Raw genomic sequence first — 18,782 nt, 5'->3', positions numbered from 1 at the left:
CCAACTCATGGCAGAAAATAGATTAAATTATTTTCTAGAGAGACCGGTGCGGAGGTGGTGCGGAGCGAGTCGGCTTTGGACTACTCTCTTAACCTGGCGTCGCGCGAGGCTGTGGCGGAGCCTCTGTCAGGAAGGCGGGAGCTTGACAGCTTCAGTAAAGGCCAGCAGCGGTGACAGCAACCCGGAGTCATGAGCGACAGCGGTGAGCAGAACTACGGCGAGCGAGCGGGAATCCCGTTCTGCTTCCCGAAGTGGAAATGCTCATGGATTGAGGAAATCTGCACTGCACACACCTGCAAGGTCTCGCTCCAAGGAAGATTCAAGATGTTCTAGATTAAAGTCAAGATGCAGATCTGAATCTAGGTCTATATCCAGAAAAAGTTCTAGAAGGCATTATACAAGGTCACGATCACGATCTCGCTCTTATAGACGATCCCGGAGCAGGTCTTACAGCCGAGACTATCGCAGATGCCACAGTCACAGCCATTCTCCCATGTCTCCTCGAAGGCGTCATGTTGGGAACCGGGCAAATCCTGACCCCAACTGTTGTCTTGGAGTGTTTGAATTGAGCTTGTACACCACAGAAAGAGATCTAAGAGAAGTGTTCTCTAAATATGGCCCCATTGCTGATGTGTCTATTGTGTATTACCAGCAGTCTAGATGGTCAAGAGGATTTGCCTTTGTATATTTTGAAAATGTAGATGATGCCAAGGAAGCTAAAGAACGTGCCAATGGAATAGAGCTTGATGGACGTCGAATTAGGGTCGATTTCTTTATAACAAAAAGGCCCCATACCCCAACACCAGGAATTTATATGGGGAGACCCACTTATGGCAGTTCACGACGCCGGGACTATTATGACTGAGGATATGATCAGGGTATGATGACCGGGACTTTTACAGCAGATCATACAGAGGAGGAGGTGGAGGAGGAGGTGGATGGAGAGCAGCTCAAGATAGAGATCAGATTTACAGAAGGCGGTCACCTTCTCCTTACTACAGTCGTGGGGGGATACAGGTCTCGTTCTCGATCAAGATCCTACTCACCTCGTCGCTATTAAAGCATGAAGTTGAAGACTTTCTGAGACCTGCCATAGAGCTGGAATGTTGTTTGTGGACAATATTTTCTATTGTCTCCTGTTTAAAAAGTGAACAGTGCCTAGTGAAGTTAGGTGACTTTTACACCTTTTATGATGACTACTTTTGGTGGAGTTGAAATACTGTTTTCATTCTGCATTTGTGTAGTTCGGTGCTTTGTTCAAAGTTAAGTGTTTTCAGAGAAGTATGTTTTGCATGTATTTTTTTACAGTCCAAATTTTGACTGCTGAGAAGTTTCTACTGTACAAAACTTCATTTAAAATGTTTTTCTACAGAATCCAGGGTATTCTGAAGATCGAAGCCTGTGTGTAAAATGCTACCAGATGGCAAAAAGCAACAATAAACAAGTTTGATTTTTACTTTTCTTTCTAAATATCAATGCTTAACAAGAACCATTCTTAAGTTATCAGAAAAAAATAAATAAATAAAAATTTTCTTTCAGGAGTCCATGAAACTTGCCATATTCGATAAACCTGCGATTAAGTGTTAAAAATACGCTGTAACTCTGTGCTGCTAGTATTAGAACAAGAATCTTTCCATACAGCTAATGCTTAATGCTTACATTAATGTGGATTTGTCAGCCTTCATGTAATCTGTATTATATATAGCAGGGAATAAGAGCTACAGATAGATATATGCCTTTAAAAGGCTGTTTCTTAAGGCTGTTACAAGGAGATAATGGTATTTCAACTAATCAGCAAGTGACAATACATTCCACCACAAATGTACTCTTGTTCTTCTAGCCTTTAGATTATGAAAATACTGGGTGCTTCAAAGTATGGAATGAGAGAAGGGATCACCGCACCTGTGTCATGGATGAAGACTTGCCTGTTCATTTTTTAAACATGATTTTCAGGTCCTTTGTTTACCAAAGGAAGCCCAATTCACTCAAATGTTTTGAGAACTGTTTAAATAAACAAGCAAGAAAAATTGCGGATGCAACTTGTTTTACAAAGAAGTGCTGGTTTTCTTTTTAACTGTTGTAATTAAAGTCCTGTAGTTTAAAAAAATTATTTTCTAGAAAAATCAAACACATCAAAACATATAAACATTTTATTATTGTCTAAATACCTTATTTCCATGCATGAGCATAGTTAACCTACATTAATAATGAAAAAAACAATACTAAAAAAATCATGTTATTACTGTCTTGCAAAAAAATTTTGTTACTTTTAAAGAAATCTAAATTGTTTTTTTCTGTTTTTACATTCTGTGTTTTCAATCTTAGCAACACGTTTTCAGTATACAGATTTTATAGGTTTTTTCGGGTGTCTCAGATAGCCCAGACTGTACATAATCTCCTGTGTTGTCATAAGTGGTGTCTACTGTCCACACATGACTAGCCAGCCTCAAAAGAGAAATTCTGTGTCACTAAAAACATATTAATGCATCATAATTTGTTTACAATGATGTAATATTTGTAATATTTTCTTTGATCAGTTTAAATAATATGCTATTACAACTCAATTGTATTAAGTATCTCAAATTCTATTTCTGTGTAATAGTACTTTCTAAATGAATGTAACCTAATGGGGTATATAAAACACATATATAAAACTACATTATAAGATTATACCTGATTAGATAATGGTATTAATGATGCATTAATAATTATTCAGATGTTGAAAATAGCATCTTAGGAAGCCACAAATAGTAGATATTCTGTGTTGATTACATTCTTTTTTCTTTTCTGTTCCTGGGAATATAACCATTAGATATGAAGAAAAATCTGTCTTACAGCAAGAAAATGGAATGCATTTTATCGGGGTGGTAGATTTAAGTATCTTAGCAGAAATTTCCATTTCAATTAAGCCATTAACATAATTTCCAAAACACAAAAATCTTTTTAAGTGCTTTTCTATGCATTGTGTCATTAAATTCTCATAGACACTCATGATGCAATGCCATTGTTCTTGTGTTACTGGGAGTGGAAGCAGAGCAGTCATGTTGTCCAGGATCCTAGGGCTAAGTGCAGAGGAGGGAGTCCCTCAAAGAAATTTTGTTCCTCAGGTGGGTGTTCATCAACCTCTGCATGGTTATCTCCTAAGCAGATAAAATGTCTATTTTTAGCCCAGAGAACAGAAGTGAGGTGCTGGTATCCAGATTCTACCTAGAAGATGTGGAAGTTGAAAGAACGTAGACAAACTACTGGGAAAGGTTAGCAAACAGCACACCTTGGACACTAGGCAAATGCAAGCAGCCTCAGTGTAGAGGAGCAAGTGCTGAGTCATGGGAGCCTTTACCTGATGGTTTGAAGGAGGAACTGGGGTTCTGAGCAGGAAGGCACATGCTACTTAACAACTGATGGTAAAAATCTGAGCTCTGGTCAGGACAGTATAGTCATCTAAAGGAATGCCCACTCCTGTTTGTGCATTTGTTGTTTCGTCTCTCTATTTATTTTATATTTATTCACGGTTTCTATCTAATCACTCTGTGTGTGTGTGTGTGTGTGTGTGTGTGTGTGTGTGTGTGTGTGCGCGCGCGCGCACCAGTGGAGGTCTTAGGAAAAGCTGCAGAAGTTGATTCTCTTCATTATCCACTGAACAGTTAATGATGTTAATGAACACAATACTTATACATATATTGTCTGGAATGTAACTGAGTGGTAGAACATGTGCTTAGCATGTGTGAGGTTCTGGCTTCAATCACCATCGGCAGTATACACAATATATGTATATCTATTAGGTAGAGTTTTTTTTATAACTACATAAGATGGAATGATCAAGCTGTAATAATTAGAATAGCCATCATCTCACTCATTAATTATTTCAATTGACTAAAAGGAAGAATCTGAATGTGCTCCTGTAGTTGCTTCTCTAATGTCCAAGTTCCTGTTCACATGCTATTTGTTCTTCTTACTCCCCCACGTACTAGCCATTTTTAACCTGTAACTTCTTGGATTTTATTCTGTTTTATTTAGACCTAGTCTGTCCTGGCCATGTCCTGTCATAACTGATGAGCCTGGCACAGACTAGGCCCTAAGTATGCCTGACTACATGTGAGGGGTGCTTCATATCCATTCCCCATCAGCTTCCCTGAGGGTCACAACTCAGAGCTGAATGGAGCACTGTGATGTTCTCCGATTAGTGTTTTAGCATGTGAGTCCTTGCCTGTCAGACTGAGGAACTGATCTGGTGAATATATAAAGGTTTGGAGTAGAGAATACACATCAGGGTCACTCTTCAGGCTGCTTAGTTGAGCACAATTTTTTTTCCAGAAAGCTGTGTTGGTGTTCTATAGCTGTGGCCTGATTAGGAGACAAAGCAGAACACAGTAGACCTTCCTAGCAGAAAGGATTAGGAATTTAATTCCACGGGGTCAGACAATTGCAAGAGAGAACTTATGCATACAAAAAGGAACTGTATTAAAAAAAAGCACCTGACATAGACTCAACCTTCCTTGATCTGTATTTCCTCTGTGGCCTGCATGATTCATGAAATAATTAGGTGAACTAGTCAAGTTAGCTAACTTAGAAGCTTATACAGATTTCCTCTGTAAAAGTTTATATCTGATCATCACAAATGTATTAGGAGCTATTTTTCTGCTTTGACCTAGACACATATTTCTTTCTCATCTGCCTCTCATGTCTCTGCCTCATTGTGACATCTCTCAGGAAGCTGTCTGGACTTCACTTGTTATCCCGAGCTCAGTGTTCCTGATATGCACAGGTCACAGATTCGGAACTTCACCTGTTGTTGTAGCTTCCATCTTCCATTACAATGCTTTGCTTATTGTCTCTCAACATACAATTTTCAATACTTTTCAACCTCACTGTTTTATTACCTTCTGTGGAAATTACTTTGACATTTTGAGTGATTACCATTCAACAAGAAATACTAATACAGATACATTGCCTATCTGCTAATGTACTTTGTATCTATGTGTGTGTGTGTGTGTGTGTGTGTGTGTGTGTGTGTGTGTTTAAACAGGTGAAGACTAAATTATTCTTATGTATATATATATATATATCACACCATTTATACCATTTATTATTCTTACTTTCATACTTCTTATTATCCTGTGCTACCCCCTTCTTTTTCTTCCAGTCTCTTCCTTCTTTCCACTTAGTTCCCTAGTGCTTACAGCATTAGAGAAAATGATACAGGCTCTACTCTAGCACCTGTTAACAGTCATTAGCTCTTTTCAAAGAGACTGGGCCTCATGAGTACCCCCTGCATCCACGGTGGAAAGCTGGAGAACCCAATCTCAAGTAAATACTCATAGCTTTTGCTCATGACTATGACTTCAAGGTCAAATCTCTATGGCAGAATTTTATTGTACTATTTTCCATGCTCGATTCCTTATATTATTTCTCCTCTGTAATATTATCTGGGCCTTTGTCTGTGCATATATGTGTGAAATGTCTTGTTTTAAACCAGGTACTCTTATTTGTAATTTATTCTCAGGATTTTGATCAAATATGAGTCTCTGCATTAATTGCCACCCTCTTCCAAAGGGTACATTTCTGCTGTGTGCTGAAAACAGAACTAGTTATGGGTATAAATATAATTATCTACTAGGGATGAAGAAAGGAGCATTGGCAGAAGAGCGCTAAGGCCTGGGGGATAATAAATATAGAATGAATAATAAATAACAAAATATGAACAGCTTCAGCATGAAAATAGTCCACCTAGATAAGATTGGGAAATTGACTGGGGATTGGGGTGACTACCAAAAGCTAAAAACACATGTAAAAGTATGCAAAAACCTATTTTTTATACCTTTAAAAATTGAGTTTACAACCAGAGCTTCCAGGGACTAAGCCACTACCCAAAGACTATATATGGACTGACCCTGGGCTCCAACTTCATAGGTAGCAATGAATAGCCTAGTAAGAGCACCAGTGGAAGGGGAAGCCTTGGGTCCTGCTAAGACTGAACCCCCAGTGAGTGTGATTGTTGGGGAGAGGGGCGGTAATGGGGGAAGTATGGGGAGGGGAACACCCATCTAGAAGGGGAGGGGGAGGGGCTATGCGGATGTTGGCCTGGAAACCGGGAAAGAGAATAACATTTGAAATGTAAATAAGAAATACTCAAGTTAATAAAGAAAAAACAGAAAAAAAAACAGGATTACCCAAACTCTACACACTTAAAAAAAATTGAGTTTAAAAATTTGGAATGGAGGTGCATTTCGTATATGGGAGGCTATTCTGGAAGTATTAGGAAGTATGAAAATATGACTAATAAATGCTACATTCCAAAATGCTAAAGCTTATTTTCTTTGCTCTTGGTGGCCCACCAGAAAAAAATGATAATCCCTGTCAAGAAGACACTACACACTTTGGTTGCATGACACAGAGATTGAGATGCAACTGAACTAGCATGAATTGTTCTCTCTCTCTCTCTCTCTCTCTCTCTCTCTCTCTCTCTCTCTCTCTCTCTGCTTAAATTCGTAGTGCTTGAAGGTGCTGCTATTCTGGGAAAGTGAACTCGTCTATGGCCTCACTCAGCTCTCCATCATGTTTGATGCAATAGTAACATGACATGCAAGATGCTTATGTTCACTCCATAGGAAAGAATAAAGACCTGGTACTATAAAGTTGATCATAAGCATATAGCTAGAAAAGACATAGTTCCAACTGGGAACACACCAGTGTTTCCATAAATGAACATAAACATCTTGTAAAAGAGCCTACAGGATATTTCTGAATCTCTCTTCCTCCCTCCCTTTTTCCATTCCTCCCTATCTTCCTCCCTCCTTCCATCTGTTTCTATTTTACTTTCATCCTTCCTACCATTCTTTCTTCCTCCCTTCTTTCCATCTCCTTCTATTCTCCCCACCTCCACCTCATATTTCCTTCTTTCTTCTCTCCCTACCTCTCCTGTTTTGGTCTCATTCATGAGAAGAAATCTCTTATTGAGAGCTTTCAGTTGGAGAGGTGCAATTGACAAAACAGATGTACACTTTTCAACTCAACTTTGCCATACAGTGCTTGATAGATGCACACGTTCAGAATGTTTTTTTTTTAATAACTAGGTCAATCAAGTCATTTCTACACGTCTTAAATGTGTTCAACCTTGAAACTTATCATCTTGAAAGTACACCATCCCTTTAAAGATAGAACATCTTAAATATCTGCTGCTTTTTGTAGACAAATTGACTATCAATATGCCATCTGTCCTTTCCTTTCTTCACAGATGGGTTTGTATAGGGTTTTCCAGATTCACACTCTTGGCTGTAACTTTTACACAAAACTTTTGCAAATAAGTTTCACAAGGCTGAGAAAGAATCTGTGGTTGAGGAAGCGTATCTCCTCTTTTATAATCGGTGAATACCTAAATGGGAATTGAAACCAGGACCTTTGTTTTGTGAGAACAGACTTCTTCCACAAAATTTAGAATTAAAGACACTCCAGCTCATTTAAGGAGAATTAAAATGTTTCACTTGACAGTATATAGAAGTACCCACAAAAGGCAAATAGTAACTACTTTTAAAAAAATAAACGTTGGGCTCTAATTTCTATAAGTACAAGAATAATGTTAAGCACTACTTAGAAGAAACAGTTTGAAGCTCTTCTACCCTGACCATGATCATAGTTTAAAACATACTAACATTTAACCTTTACAACAAGCAAGTCTGTCCTAGTATGTTGGGAAGGCCTAGAGAACTAGGTGATTGTTAAAGGGTTAACATAATATATTTTATAACCATGAGTTCAAGACTTTGAGAATATTTGAAGAACAAGCATCTCAAAGACACAGTGTGTCATAAAGCAGTTACTATGTGGTGTGTGTGTATATAAAGATGTATAAATTTGCTCACAGGCAATCAAAATTAAAATATTAATGTCCTGTGAGGTTCCTCAAAAAGTGAAGATCATCTGTAACTTTTACTTGTTTGCTTCCTGTTTGTGAGGATATCTTATACCCTTCAACATTCACATTTTGCTCATCCCTATATTAATTCCTTTAAAAACCATGTCTGTTATGCCAAGTGTCTAACATACAAAAATGCTCCTGTATAAATGTCATAATATGTACTTTCCTTGTCACTGTGAACTTATAAGAAGCAAACTAAGGAAAGAAGGACTTGTTCTTGTTCCATTAGAGGTGAGAGTCCATCAGGACAGGAAGACTTGCTGGAAAGGGTGGTTCATTGGTACAGCACTGGGTATTCTCCTATTGATATATTTCAAGAATCTGAGAGAAACAAATACTGGGTCTAACATTTCCTTTTTATCTTTTAATTCAGTCTGGACACCCTATCCCATGGAATTTTACAGCCCACATTCAGAGTCAGTCTTCCACAGTCCAACTTCAATGTACATACCCTTCAGATACCAGAGGATTTTACCAGGAATAACAAATCCATCTAAGATGACAAGGAAGAATAATGATCATAATCTAAACCTTGCCTTGCCCTTCTATCCCCATCCTGCTTATAGAGCAGCAGTTCTCAACCTGGGAGTCATGATACCTTTGGGAGTTGAACCACCCTTTCACAGGGGTCACATATTCTATATATCAAGTATTTACATTATGATTCACAAAGGTATCAATATTATAGTTATGAAGTAGCAACAAACATGGAAAATTATTTTTTGCAGTTTGGGGACGCCATGACATAAAGAACTGTATTAAAGTGTTGCAGCATAAGGAAGATTGAGAACCACTGATTTAGAGGGCAAGGTATCTTTCAGAGTATCATTCAGATCACATGTCTGCTCGAAACACTGCAAAGATTCTGTTTTCTCTCAGAGCAAAAGTTCCATTTATGTGTGGGAAATATGTTTCAAGTGTCTTGTTTATTCCTTGTTGACTACAAATAGAATGAACTACAGTCCTGAAATAGAAGGCACACTTGGGCTTCTAACTCAAATCTTATAACATGGAGATCTTGAGGCATAGTGGCCATGAGAAACTTAGGCCCATCAAGGTGGTACATGCCTTTAATTCCAAAAGACTGAGACAATCAGATTTCTGAATTCAAGGCCAGCCTGAGAAAAATCCAATGGTGTTTGATACCTTTAATCTGTCCTTCCACTCAAGGACATTGGAAGAAGGAAGACTCATTCTTTTCTTGCTTGGACTTAATTGCCAGCACATATGTTAGAACCAACTTTTTCAGGATTCTAGCTTATACAGAACAGCTCAAACTGCTAGGTCAAGTTTCACATTCCACATATAGCCTTCGCTGAATCTATTTAATAGCAGATATATTTCTGACCTCTTATCCCAACACTCTAGAACATTCTTACATGCTTTAACTGTGTTTCACTCTAAAGCTTTGGGGCCTCACATGTTAGCTATATTGTAGAAACATTGACATAGCAAGGATGTCAGTAAGCTCTGTGACTGCAAGGGAAATTTGTTCTGTTCCTTGATTATTCAGTAACAAGGCTGTAGAAAAATGCTCGGCATAGATGATATAGATGAAAGAAGTGCTTGTTGCATAAATGCATTGATAAATAAAGCTTATATTATAGATAATTAAAATGAGAGGAGAAAGTGAGATGTTAAGGAAAGAAACAAATTATCATCAGAGAATGAACAAAATTGGTGACATGTGACATGTGTGTTAAAATAGGACAGTCATGAAAGACCAAAAATAAGTTACCTTCTGGGCAGAGGAGCAACACAAAACAAGAAACCTCTTTAACTCTATAGGATTAGGTTTAGCTGGGAGAACATCAGCTAAAGTAAGGAAAATAGGAAATATCTAGACTCTGTGATGCCTTCAAGGAAAAGCACCATGGATACTGTTCATATGGTGGCTAAGAAGTTGAGTTGAGGTTAGAAAAAAAGGTCTGGAGGTTTTACTGGTCCTTGGTAATCAAGATGCTCTTCTGAAAGTGACCATGTCATCAATACAGGTGAAAATTTGAGGTCTCATAAAACATCATTTCCAGTAAATCACTTCTAAGTTGTGTCTGAAACAACTCTTTTCAGAAATGTTCCAGAACATTTTGTTGATATTACATGCATTTGTATGCTGAAAGAAAGAAAGCACCTTTAAAAAATCGAGTTTTTAAGTGGAAGGAAGTAGTTAGAATGTTTGGTGCTTCTGAAATCACCCAGATGGCTGTTTACATTTGGTTATATTTCATTAGCTTCAGTTATGATGGTCTTTTACTTCTCCCACATTTTTAGTGGTTTTGTTTTGAATACCATCATGGACATAGCTAGAGTCTACCTGAGGCTGGAGTTCTGAGTAATACCTCAGTAGCAGGCTTATATAAACAACACCGACCCAACTTTTGCTGAGACTAAACTTCCTTTAAAAAGACAAACAAAAAGACCCTGTGAATTCATGACGTACTGTCATGACTTTTCTAGTTTAAAAAAAGTGTCATGTTTGCTCTTCCACCACATTAAATAGGTTAAAGGAAGGAACTGTGAACGTGCTATGGCAAGAGCTAGGTTATCAAAAGCATCACTTTCTCTCAGTTTGAGACTTCCATTGCCTACACACCACATTGCTAAGAGTGATTTTAAAAATGCATTTTTTCCTAAGAACATGAACTGCAAAACGGATCTTAACTAAGTAAATTAGAAGATTCTAGATAGGAGAAATTTTATTGTGGTCGCAGTCACCTTAGCATTGCTTACAGTTTTCAGATGTAGTTAATTTATGTAATTATATTAAGATTAAAAACAAAAGTGTCAGTAGCACATATGGGTAGCACTAGATGAACTCAGGGGGTAGTAAATAGAAAATTAATTGGAAGGAAAATGTGTTGGGAGACCAAGGAGAAGTTAAAAGAGTGGGGATTGAAGATAATGATTTAGATACATGTGTAAATTTTCAGAATAAATATAAGTATTGATTTAAAAAGCAAAATTCATTAACCTGGTGCTAGAGAATAAGAAAACAAGTTAGGAAATATTGTATATTAATTATTTAACTAAATTAACTAATTAATTTAATTAATATATATTAATGTGTATATTTAATGCACACATACATATATATCAGACAAAAAGGGTAATTTGGGTTTTGTTTTTACAGAAACATTGAATTTCCAACAGTTTTTCACTTTCTTCTGCCTTCGTTACATGTTTTCTATATTGAAGTCAATTTCAGCAACATGTATATGTTGTGCAGAGGATGATTTCATTAAGATCTCAATAAACTGAAATAGTATGTTAAATTATGCAGAGAATGAGAAACCTTGGGACACAAACTTCTTCTTAAATGAGATGTCTTTAACAAAGTCCTCCCCTTGCAACTTGGGGGAACCCTAGGAAGAGGAAGAAGAGAATATAAGAACTAGAAGGGTTGGAGAACATCAAGAGAAGAAGGCCCCGTAAATCTACATGAGTAAAGCTCATATGAGCTTGTAGAGACTCAAGTAGCATGCACATTGTGTGTATGGGTCTGCACTATTCTTAATGAATATAATATGGCTTCCAGTTTAGTGTTTTTATGGATCTCCTGAGTGTGTAACTGAGTGCTTCTTTATTCAAGTCCTTTCCTGTGGTCTCTTTTCCTTCTGTTGGCTTGTTTTACACTTGATCTTAGCCAAAAGGCTGAGAAGCGATTTTGGCTTAAAACAAAATTTATTAAAATTTATTAAAACAATAAGTTTTGATGTGATAATTTTTGTTTGACGTTATTGTATTTAATTTTATTATATTTTTAAAAAGAAAATATGAGTAGAAACATAGATATTGGGGTAAAAGTTAACAAGTAAACTTTTACTTATATCTTCTGGGAGAGTGAAAATCAGTTTTCTCCAATAGAGTGACACTGGATATGTCAACAATTCCAGGACAAGCCTTATGTTCAGGAATGGTTGACTAATACATAATTAGACTACACTGTTTGTTTGTGTGATCATTTATTTGGTGTTTTGGTTTTTCCCCTCTTTTCTGATATTGTTTAGTGGTTTCTTGTTTTGGGAAAGTTTTGTTGTATAGAGTGTTTGTTTCTCTTTAAAGAAAGAACTTAAAGTTGGGTCGGTAGGGAGAGGTAGAGGATCTGGAGAAACTTGTGGGAGAGAGAGAATCTGACAGATTGATTTCAAAAATGAAAAAATAATTAAAATGTTATATTATAGGGATAAGTATTCTGAACTAAAGATCAGAGACTTGGTTTTTAAGAAAATTTAAAATTCACTTTATAAAATGAGTTTTGAACATTTTTTTTCTTTTTAAAAGATGGAATAGATTTGTTTTTCATCCAATATATTCTGATTATAGTTTAACCACTTCAACTCCTACCAGGTCCTCCCCACCTCCATTTTGATCTAAATCCACTCTTTTCTGGTTTGTTATTATTAGAATACAAAAAGGCATTTAGAAATATAAAATAAGATAAAAACAAAAATGATCCAGAAGAGTACAAAATTAACAGAAAAAACAAGACCAAAGAGAAAGCACAAGAAACAAACATATAGACACACAAGTTTGTAAACAGAAACTCCATAAAAATAAAATTGAAAACTGTAGCATATAAGTAAAAGATCTATAGGAAAAAGGTAAAGAATTATGAGACAAAAGAAGCATACACAAAACAAAGAAACAAAAAACAAACAAACAAACAAAAAAAAAACCCAAAAAACAAAGCCCTCCAAATACCATTGCACACATTTTTTGTTGCCCATCCACTACTGGGCATTGGGTTAGTCCTTAAGTGCAGCTTATTTACCCAGCAAGATTTGTTTTCCCTCACATGCAGTAATCAACTGAATATAACTTCTGGATTAGGTATGGGTGCTATGTCCACTTCCCCTTTCAACACTCAGGTTTGGCTTAGATCTATGCAGGCCCTATGCAGGTTGCAGCAGTCTCTGTAAGTTCATATGTGCATTAGCCCTGCTGTATCTACAAGGCCTTCTTTCCTTGTTGCCTTGCACTCCCACAGGCTATTATAATTTTCCACAGAAATCGCTAAGCTTTGAGCAGAGAGAATTGATGAATATACCCTATTTAGAAATGAGTGTTCCCAAGATTTCTCACTCTGCACATTATCCAATTGTGACTCTCTGAATTTATTCCCACCTACCAAAGGAGGACATTTCTATAATAATGATGACTTAGTGAGACATTGATCTGTGAGTATAGCAGACATTATATTGTTATGTTCCTCTATCAGAAAAATAACATTTGGTTTTCTCTTAGGTTTCTGGCTTATATAGTCTCAGGTTCTCATGCATCTGATCAGTGTCCTGCATGAATCCCATCTCACGGGAGGGGCCTTAAATCCAGTTCACTAGCTTTTGTGCCACTTTTTCATCAGTCTATCTTGCAGGCAGGTTTTCATTGCAAATACCAGGTTTGTGTTGGGAATGTGTTTACCTTTCTCCTCTAGTAGCACACAAAATGCATTCTAGGGCCATGAACACTAGCTAATAGAGATGAAGGCTGTGGATAGGCAGAAGGCTGACTTCTCTGTGTTAGATGAGGTGTGTAGGTGTTATCTTCAGCAATAGGGTTTACCATTAGTTTTTGGAGAGCAAGCAATAGCCTTGACAGTAGCCTGGGTTGTTGGAGGTTTCCATGAAGTCCCTATTGCCAACAACTCAACTATATATAACCCATTGCCTGGAAATGGGGTTTTATTAAGTGGTGAGAGATGTCTCATTGGAGCTTTTTCTCCATAATTATTGGATGATTGTGTTTTGATTCTTTTAATTCATATATACTTTTCATTTTATTCATTTTCTATAAAACTCCTTCAGTGCCCTTTAGTTTTAGCTATGCCTTTTTGTAAAACATACTTTAATAAGGGCTCTTACATGCTTCAACCTCCTTTGTAGCCTACTGATTGAAGGTAGGGAAGAAAAAATGATTAATAGGGCATAAGGTGATGTGAACCTGTTTAGAAGTAGTGTTTGGGGAGATACAAATCATTGTCAGGATATCTGCAGTCCAGTCCAAAATATCAAACATGAATCAGTAGTTCCAGTTCAGTCCAATTGGCAAACACCGAGCATGAATCTGTAGCAGTGGCTCAATCCAAAAGGAACTGCCAGGCTCTGCCTAGTTGGCACAAATCTGTGGAAGTGGCAAGAAGCAGCTGAAATACAAGAAATTCTTTGCTACATATCTATCTATAAAGTCATTTCAAGAGAAGATCAGCAAAGACCAATGAAATGTTGCAAGGCAAACCAATGCAAGGGCATCCTCTCTGTCTGTTATATTTATATTCTTTCTAAACATCAAATGTTGTCTTAAGTGTACACTACAGCACCATACTCTTTCTCTAAACAGCATCCAGAAAAAACACTTCATGTCTGTTCTCAAGGAAATATCCTTACACATTGGATTCAGAAAAATATCATTACATAAGACACTTTCCAGAAATACATCACGTGACACAACCGAGTCTCCAAAGAATCCAGAAATTTTCTCTTAATGCCTCCTCTATCCCCTCCTACATGCCCCTTTCCCTACCCTTCCCATTTAATTCTAGTATTTCAGGTCTTCCCTCATCTAACCATTCATTCAAACTTATACCTAGCCTTTATTGTTACACAGATTGTAGTCTGCTTATTGAAGATTTAACTATATCTACATATAAGAAAATGCATATCATATTTGTCTTTTTGAGTCTGTATTGCCTGCTTCAGAATCATTTTTCTAGTTCCATCTATTTGAATTTCATCATGTGAATTTCATGATTTCATTTTTGTTTGTTGTTTGTTTTAAAAGTTGAGTAATAACCATTGTACAAATGTAGTTTCTTTATCAATTGATAGACAAGTAGCATCTTTCCAATATCTGACTATTGTGAATAGAGTAGCAATGAGCATTGTTGAATAACTGTCTCTGTAAAAGGATGAGTTTTCTTTTGGGTATTCGCCTACTAGGGGTCTAGCTGAATCTGGTTAGCTCTATTCCCAACTTCATTGCAACTGCACCACCAATTTCCATTGTGGATGTAGAAGCTTGCATTCCCACCAGCAATGGTTTAATATCCCACTTACCCTACATTCTTGCCAGCAAGAACTGCCATTCGTTTTATTGACTTTGACTGTTCTGATTGGAAGAAGTTTGAACCAGCTGAGGCAACTGGAAAAGACACTTCAACCTGTCAAGCTGCCTGAAGGCTATGCAGTGCATTCCAGGTTCTCAGCATTGTGAATTGTCTCTCAAGCTGTGGTAGGGTTTGGTGATACAGTTATCTTTGAGCTATTCTGCTTTTGTAACTTGTTCTTCATATTTCTGTCTGTAATCCCAGTAGAATGCACCTGTTTACCAAGTTGAACATTGATGCCATCTATACTTTGTTCTTTCATGTGTTTCCTATCTGGGGTGAATAGTCATGGGCATTGCATCTCCTCAGAAAATGATCAGCCATACACATGCGAAGGAAATATCAGAATGTCAGAGAACAAGGTGATTGAGGATGTTTGAATCTGGAAAGGCACAGAGAAAGTGACATGGTATGAAAAGAAACTTGAAGATGGGAAAGCACCAGGTGTATTTCAAGAACATATAATGAATCCCTTTTTGAGGCTTGAATGAAAGACTTGGAAACTTTACATTGAAATAAAGTGAGGAGCGATTATGAAGGGATTTGGATTCCATATTTAGATCGTCTGAGTATCTAATCAGGAAGATGTGATGGATTTTATGACATAGAAAACATGCGTAAGTAACTATCAAACTAGAGAAACAGTATACAGTATATAGTAAACAAATAAATCCCTGGTGTCTAGTTTGTGACTAAACTTAATTTTATAAGGATTTTATAGAAATTTAATTTTATAGCAATAATTAATAACAAGCAATTGGTAAAATTTTGTTTGTAGTATCATTGTAATAGACAATGAAAATGAATTCATGATATGAAATACTATCAGTAAATCAAACAGCTACTTAAATAAGACATGAACAAGATGACAATGCTAATAAGAAGAGAACAAAGATAAAGAGGGTTGGAGTCAACAAGACTTCTGAGTATAGGTGGAGTCAGAGAAAGAAGTACACTGGGAGATAAAGGAAGATGTAGAAAGGGGCTTTGGACAAGGACAAGCATAATGGATTGTCTTATGATCACTGCAGTATTTTATTAACTTACTTAGGAGGTGTTATTTAGAATCGAATTTATCTCTATTCTTAATATTAGCCCATTGGAACTTTTTTCCCTTAAGGAGCTATGATCAGTGCCCTTGTCTACCCCAGGCTAGCTTCTATATAACTAAGAGCATTGTCTTTCTCTAAAACCAATGACTTTAATCATTCTTGCTAAGACTATTCTTATTGTCAAAACTATAATGAAATTAATTCCTCAGAAATAACAATATTCCTTTTTTCAATTTCAAACCACAGTAAAGTAATGAGGGAGCAAGAGTAAAATCTACTGAACAGAAAAGCTTAGGCTTAAAAATAACAAATCAAGCTAAGCAGAAGTAAGGATTCAATGTACTTCCACATTAGTAGCACATTGCTTTCGTTTCTGAGCTTAATTGCTCAGTCTATCTACTTTTGAGGTCTACCTTGATTTGAGAACAAAAAAAAAAAATAAAAGAAAACCAAGAACATTCTGGACACTGTTGATGTTTTGTTCCCTAAAGAGCTTACTTGACTAGTAGTTTCTTTCTGGCCTTGAGGTCTCTCCATGTGGTAGTACTTCCTTTCATTGTAAATGTGCAACATTTCCTCCTAGGCAGTCAGGAAGTTCTATGCTGATTATAGACTTCTCAGAGTATCCATATCACAGCAAGAGCAGGATATTAGCTCATGTTGGTGTCTTTTAATGACTTTATTTAAAAATCCTGTGTGTGCTGGTATATACATACATGTGCAACAAAACTCAGAAAATAAAGTACATAAAATAAATTTTATGGGCATTTCTCCCATAATTTTATGCCCTGATGTGATGGTACTATTTCTTCATGTGGGAAACATTTAAAGCAAATAAAATAACATATACATTCATCTTCAAATAAATACTTCTAAGTACATTTCTATAAGTCGATGACAAAAACTGGCTGCAATACTATTGCTGCCTCCCTAATGAGTACCAGCTAGCTATGTTTTATGTTCAGTGACTATTTCTTTTTCATTATTTTTTGACTAATAAAAGACAGGATCCTAGTAGAATCTAATCAGAGCATCTGACTTCTGCCACTGTCTTTTGAATCCAGCCCATGCCACCCCTTCCGGAAGGGACTCAGCAATTTTACTCTTTCATTTTTTTAATTGAAAATAGATTCTTCCTTATGCAATATACTGAGTACAGGTTCCCCTCCTCCACTTTTCCCAGCTCTCTCATATCTTGCCTCTCTTCTGAATCTATTTCCCTTCCATGTCCCTCAAGGATCTCCACATCAAACCAGATACACTCAAACTAATAGAAGAAAAGATGGGGAAGAATCTCGAACAGATGGTCACTGGAGAAAATTCCCTGAACAATACACCAATGCCTTATGCTCTAAGATCAAGAATCGACAAATGGGATCTCATAAAACTGTAAAGCTTCTGTAAGGCAAAGGACACTGTTGTTAGGACAAAACGGCAACCAACAGATTGGGAAAAGATCTTTACCAATCCTACAACTGATAGAGGGCTTATATCCAAAATATACAAAGAACTTACAAAGTTAGACTTCAGGGAGACAAATAACCGTATTAAAAAATGGGGTTCACAAAGACTATACATGGACTGACCCTGGGCTCCAACCTCATAGGTAGCAATGAATAGCCTAGTAAGAGCACCAGTGGAAGAGGAAGCCCTTGGTCCTGCCAAGACTGAACCCCCAGTGAACACGATTGTTTTGGTGGAGGGCCATAATGTGAGGAAGAATGGAGAGGGGAGCACCTATATAGATGGGGAGGGGGAGGGGTTAGGGGGATATTGGCCCTGAAACCAGGAAAGGGAATAACAATCAAAATGTAAATAAAAATACTCAAGTTAATAAAGATAAAAAAAATAGGGTTCAGAGGTAAACAAAGAATTCACAGCTGAGGAATGTTGAATGGCTGAAAAACACCTAAAGAAATGTTCAACATCTTTAGTCATAAGGGAAAGGCAAATCAACACCACCCTGAGATTCCACCTCACACCAGACAGAATGGTTAAGATCAAGAACTCCAGTGACAGCAGATGCTGGCGAGGATGTGGAGAAAGAGGAACACTCCTCCATTGTTGGTGGGATTGCAGACTGGTACAACCATTCTGGAAATTAGTCTGGAGGTTCCACAGAAAATTGGACATTGAACTACCTGAAGACCCAGCTATACCTCTCTTGGGCATATACCCAAAAAATGCCCCAACATATAACACTACGTTCATAGCAGCCTTATTTATAATAGCCAGAAGCTGGAAAGAACCCAGATGCCCTTCCACAGAGGAATGAATACAGAAAATGTGGTACATCTACACAAAGGAATACTGCTCAGCTATCAAAAACAATGACTTTATGAAATTCATAGGCAAATGGACGAAACTGGAAAATATCATCCTGAGTGAGGTAACCCAATCACAGAAAAACACACATGGTATGCACTCATTGATAAGTGGCTATTAGCCCAAATGCTTGAATTACCCTAGATGCACAGAACACATGAAACTCAAGAAGGATGACCAAATGTGAATGCTTCACTCCTTCTTTAAAAGGGGAATAAGAAAACCCTTGGCAGGGAATAAGGAGGCAAAGTTTAGAACAGAGGCAGAAGGAGCACCCATTCAGAGCCTGCCCCACATGTGGCCCATACATATACAGCCACACAATTAGATAAGATGGAAGAAGCAAAGAAGTGCAGGCTGACACGAACTGGATGTAGATCTCTCCTGA

General features: G+C 37.1%; 1 protein-coding gene and 1 pseudogene across 1 annotated transcript in view; both read left to right on the top strand.

The window, feature by feature from the left end:
• The window catches only part of Dthd1 (death domain containing 1), a 103,524-nt gene that overhangs the window by 68,834 nt on the left and 15,908 nt on the right, over nucleotides 1-18,782 (top strand). The window contains 1 exon segment of the mRNA XM_063273758.1: nucleotides 13,821-13,839. Coding sequence (XP_063129828.1) covers nucleotides 13,821-13,839 — 19 coding nt within the window.
• On the top strand, nucleotides 39-2,039 carry Tra2b-ps1 (transformer 2 beta, pseudogene 1; annotated as a pseudogene).

Source organism: Rattus norvegicus, chromosome 14 (assembly GCF_036323735.1).
Source record: "Rattus norvegicus strain BN/NHsdMcwi chromosome 14, GRCr8, whole genome shotgun sequence".
Classification (NCBI taxonomy): domain Eukaryota; kingdom Metazoa; phylum Chordata; class Mammalia; order Rodentia; family Muridae; genus Rattus; species Rattus norvegicus.
The sequence above is the reverse complement of the archived record's forward strand: the minus strand, read 5'-3'. Positions and strand labels throughout refer to the sequence as shown.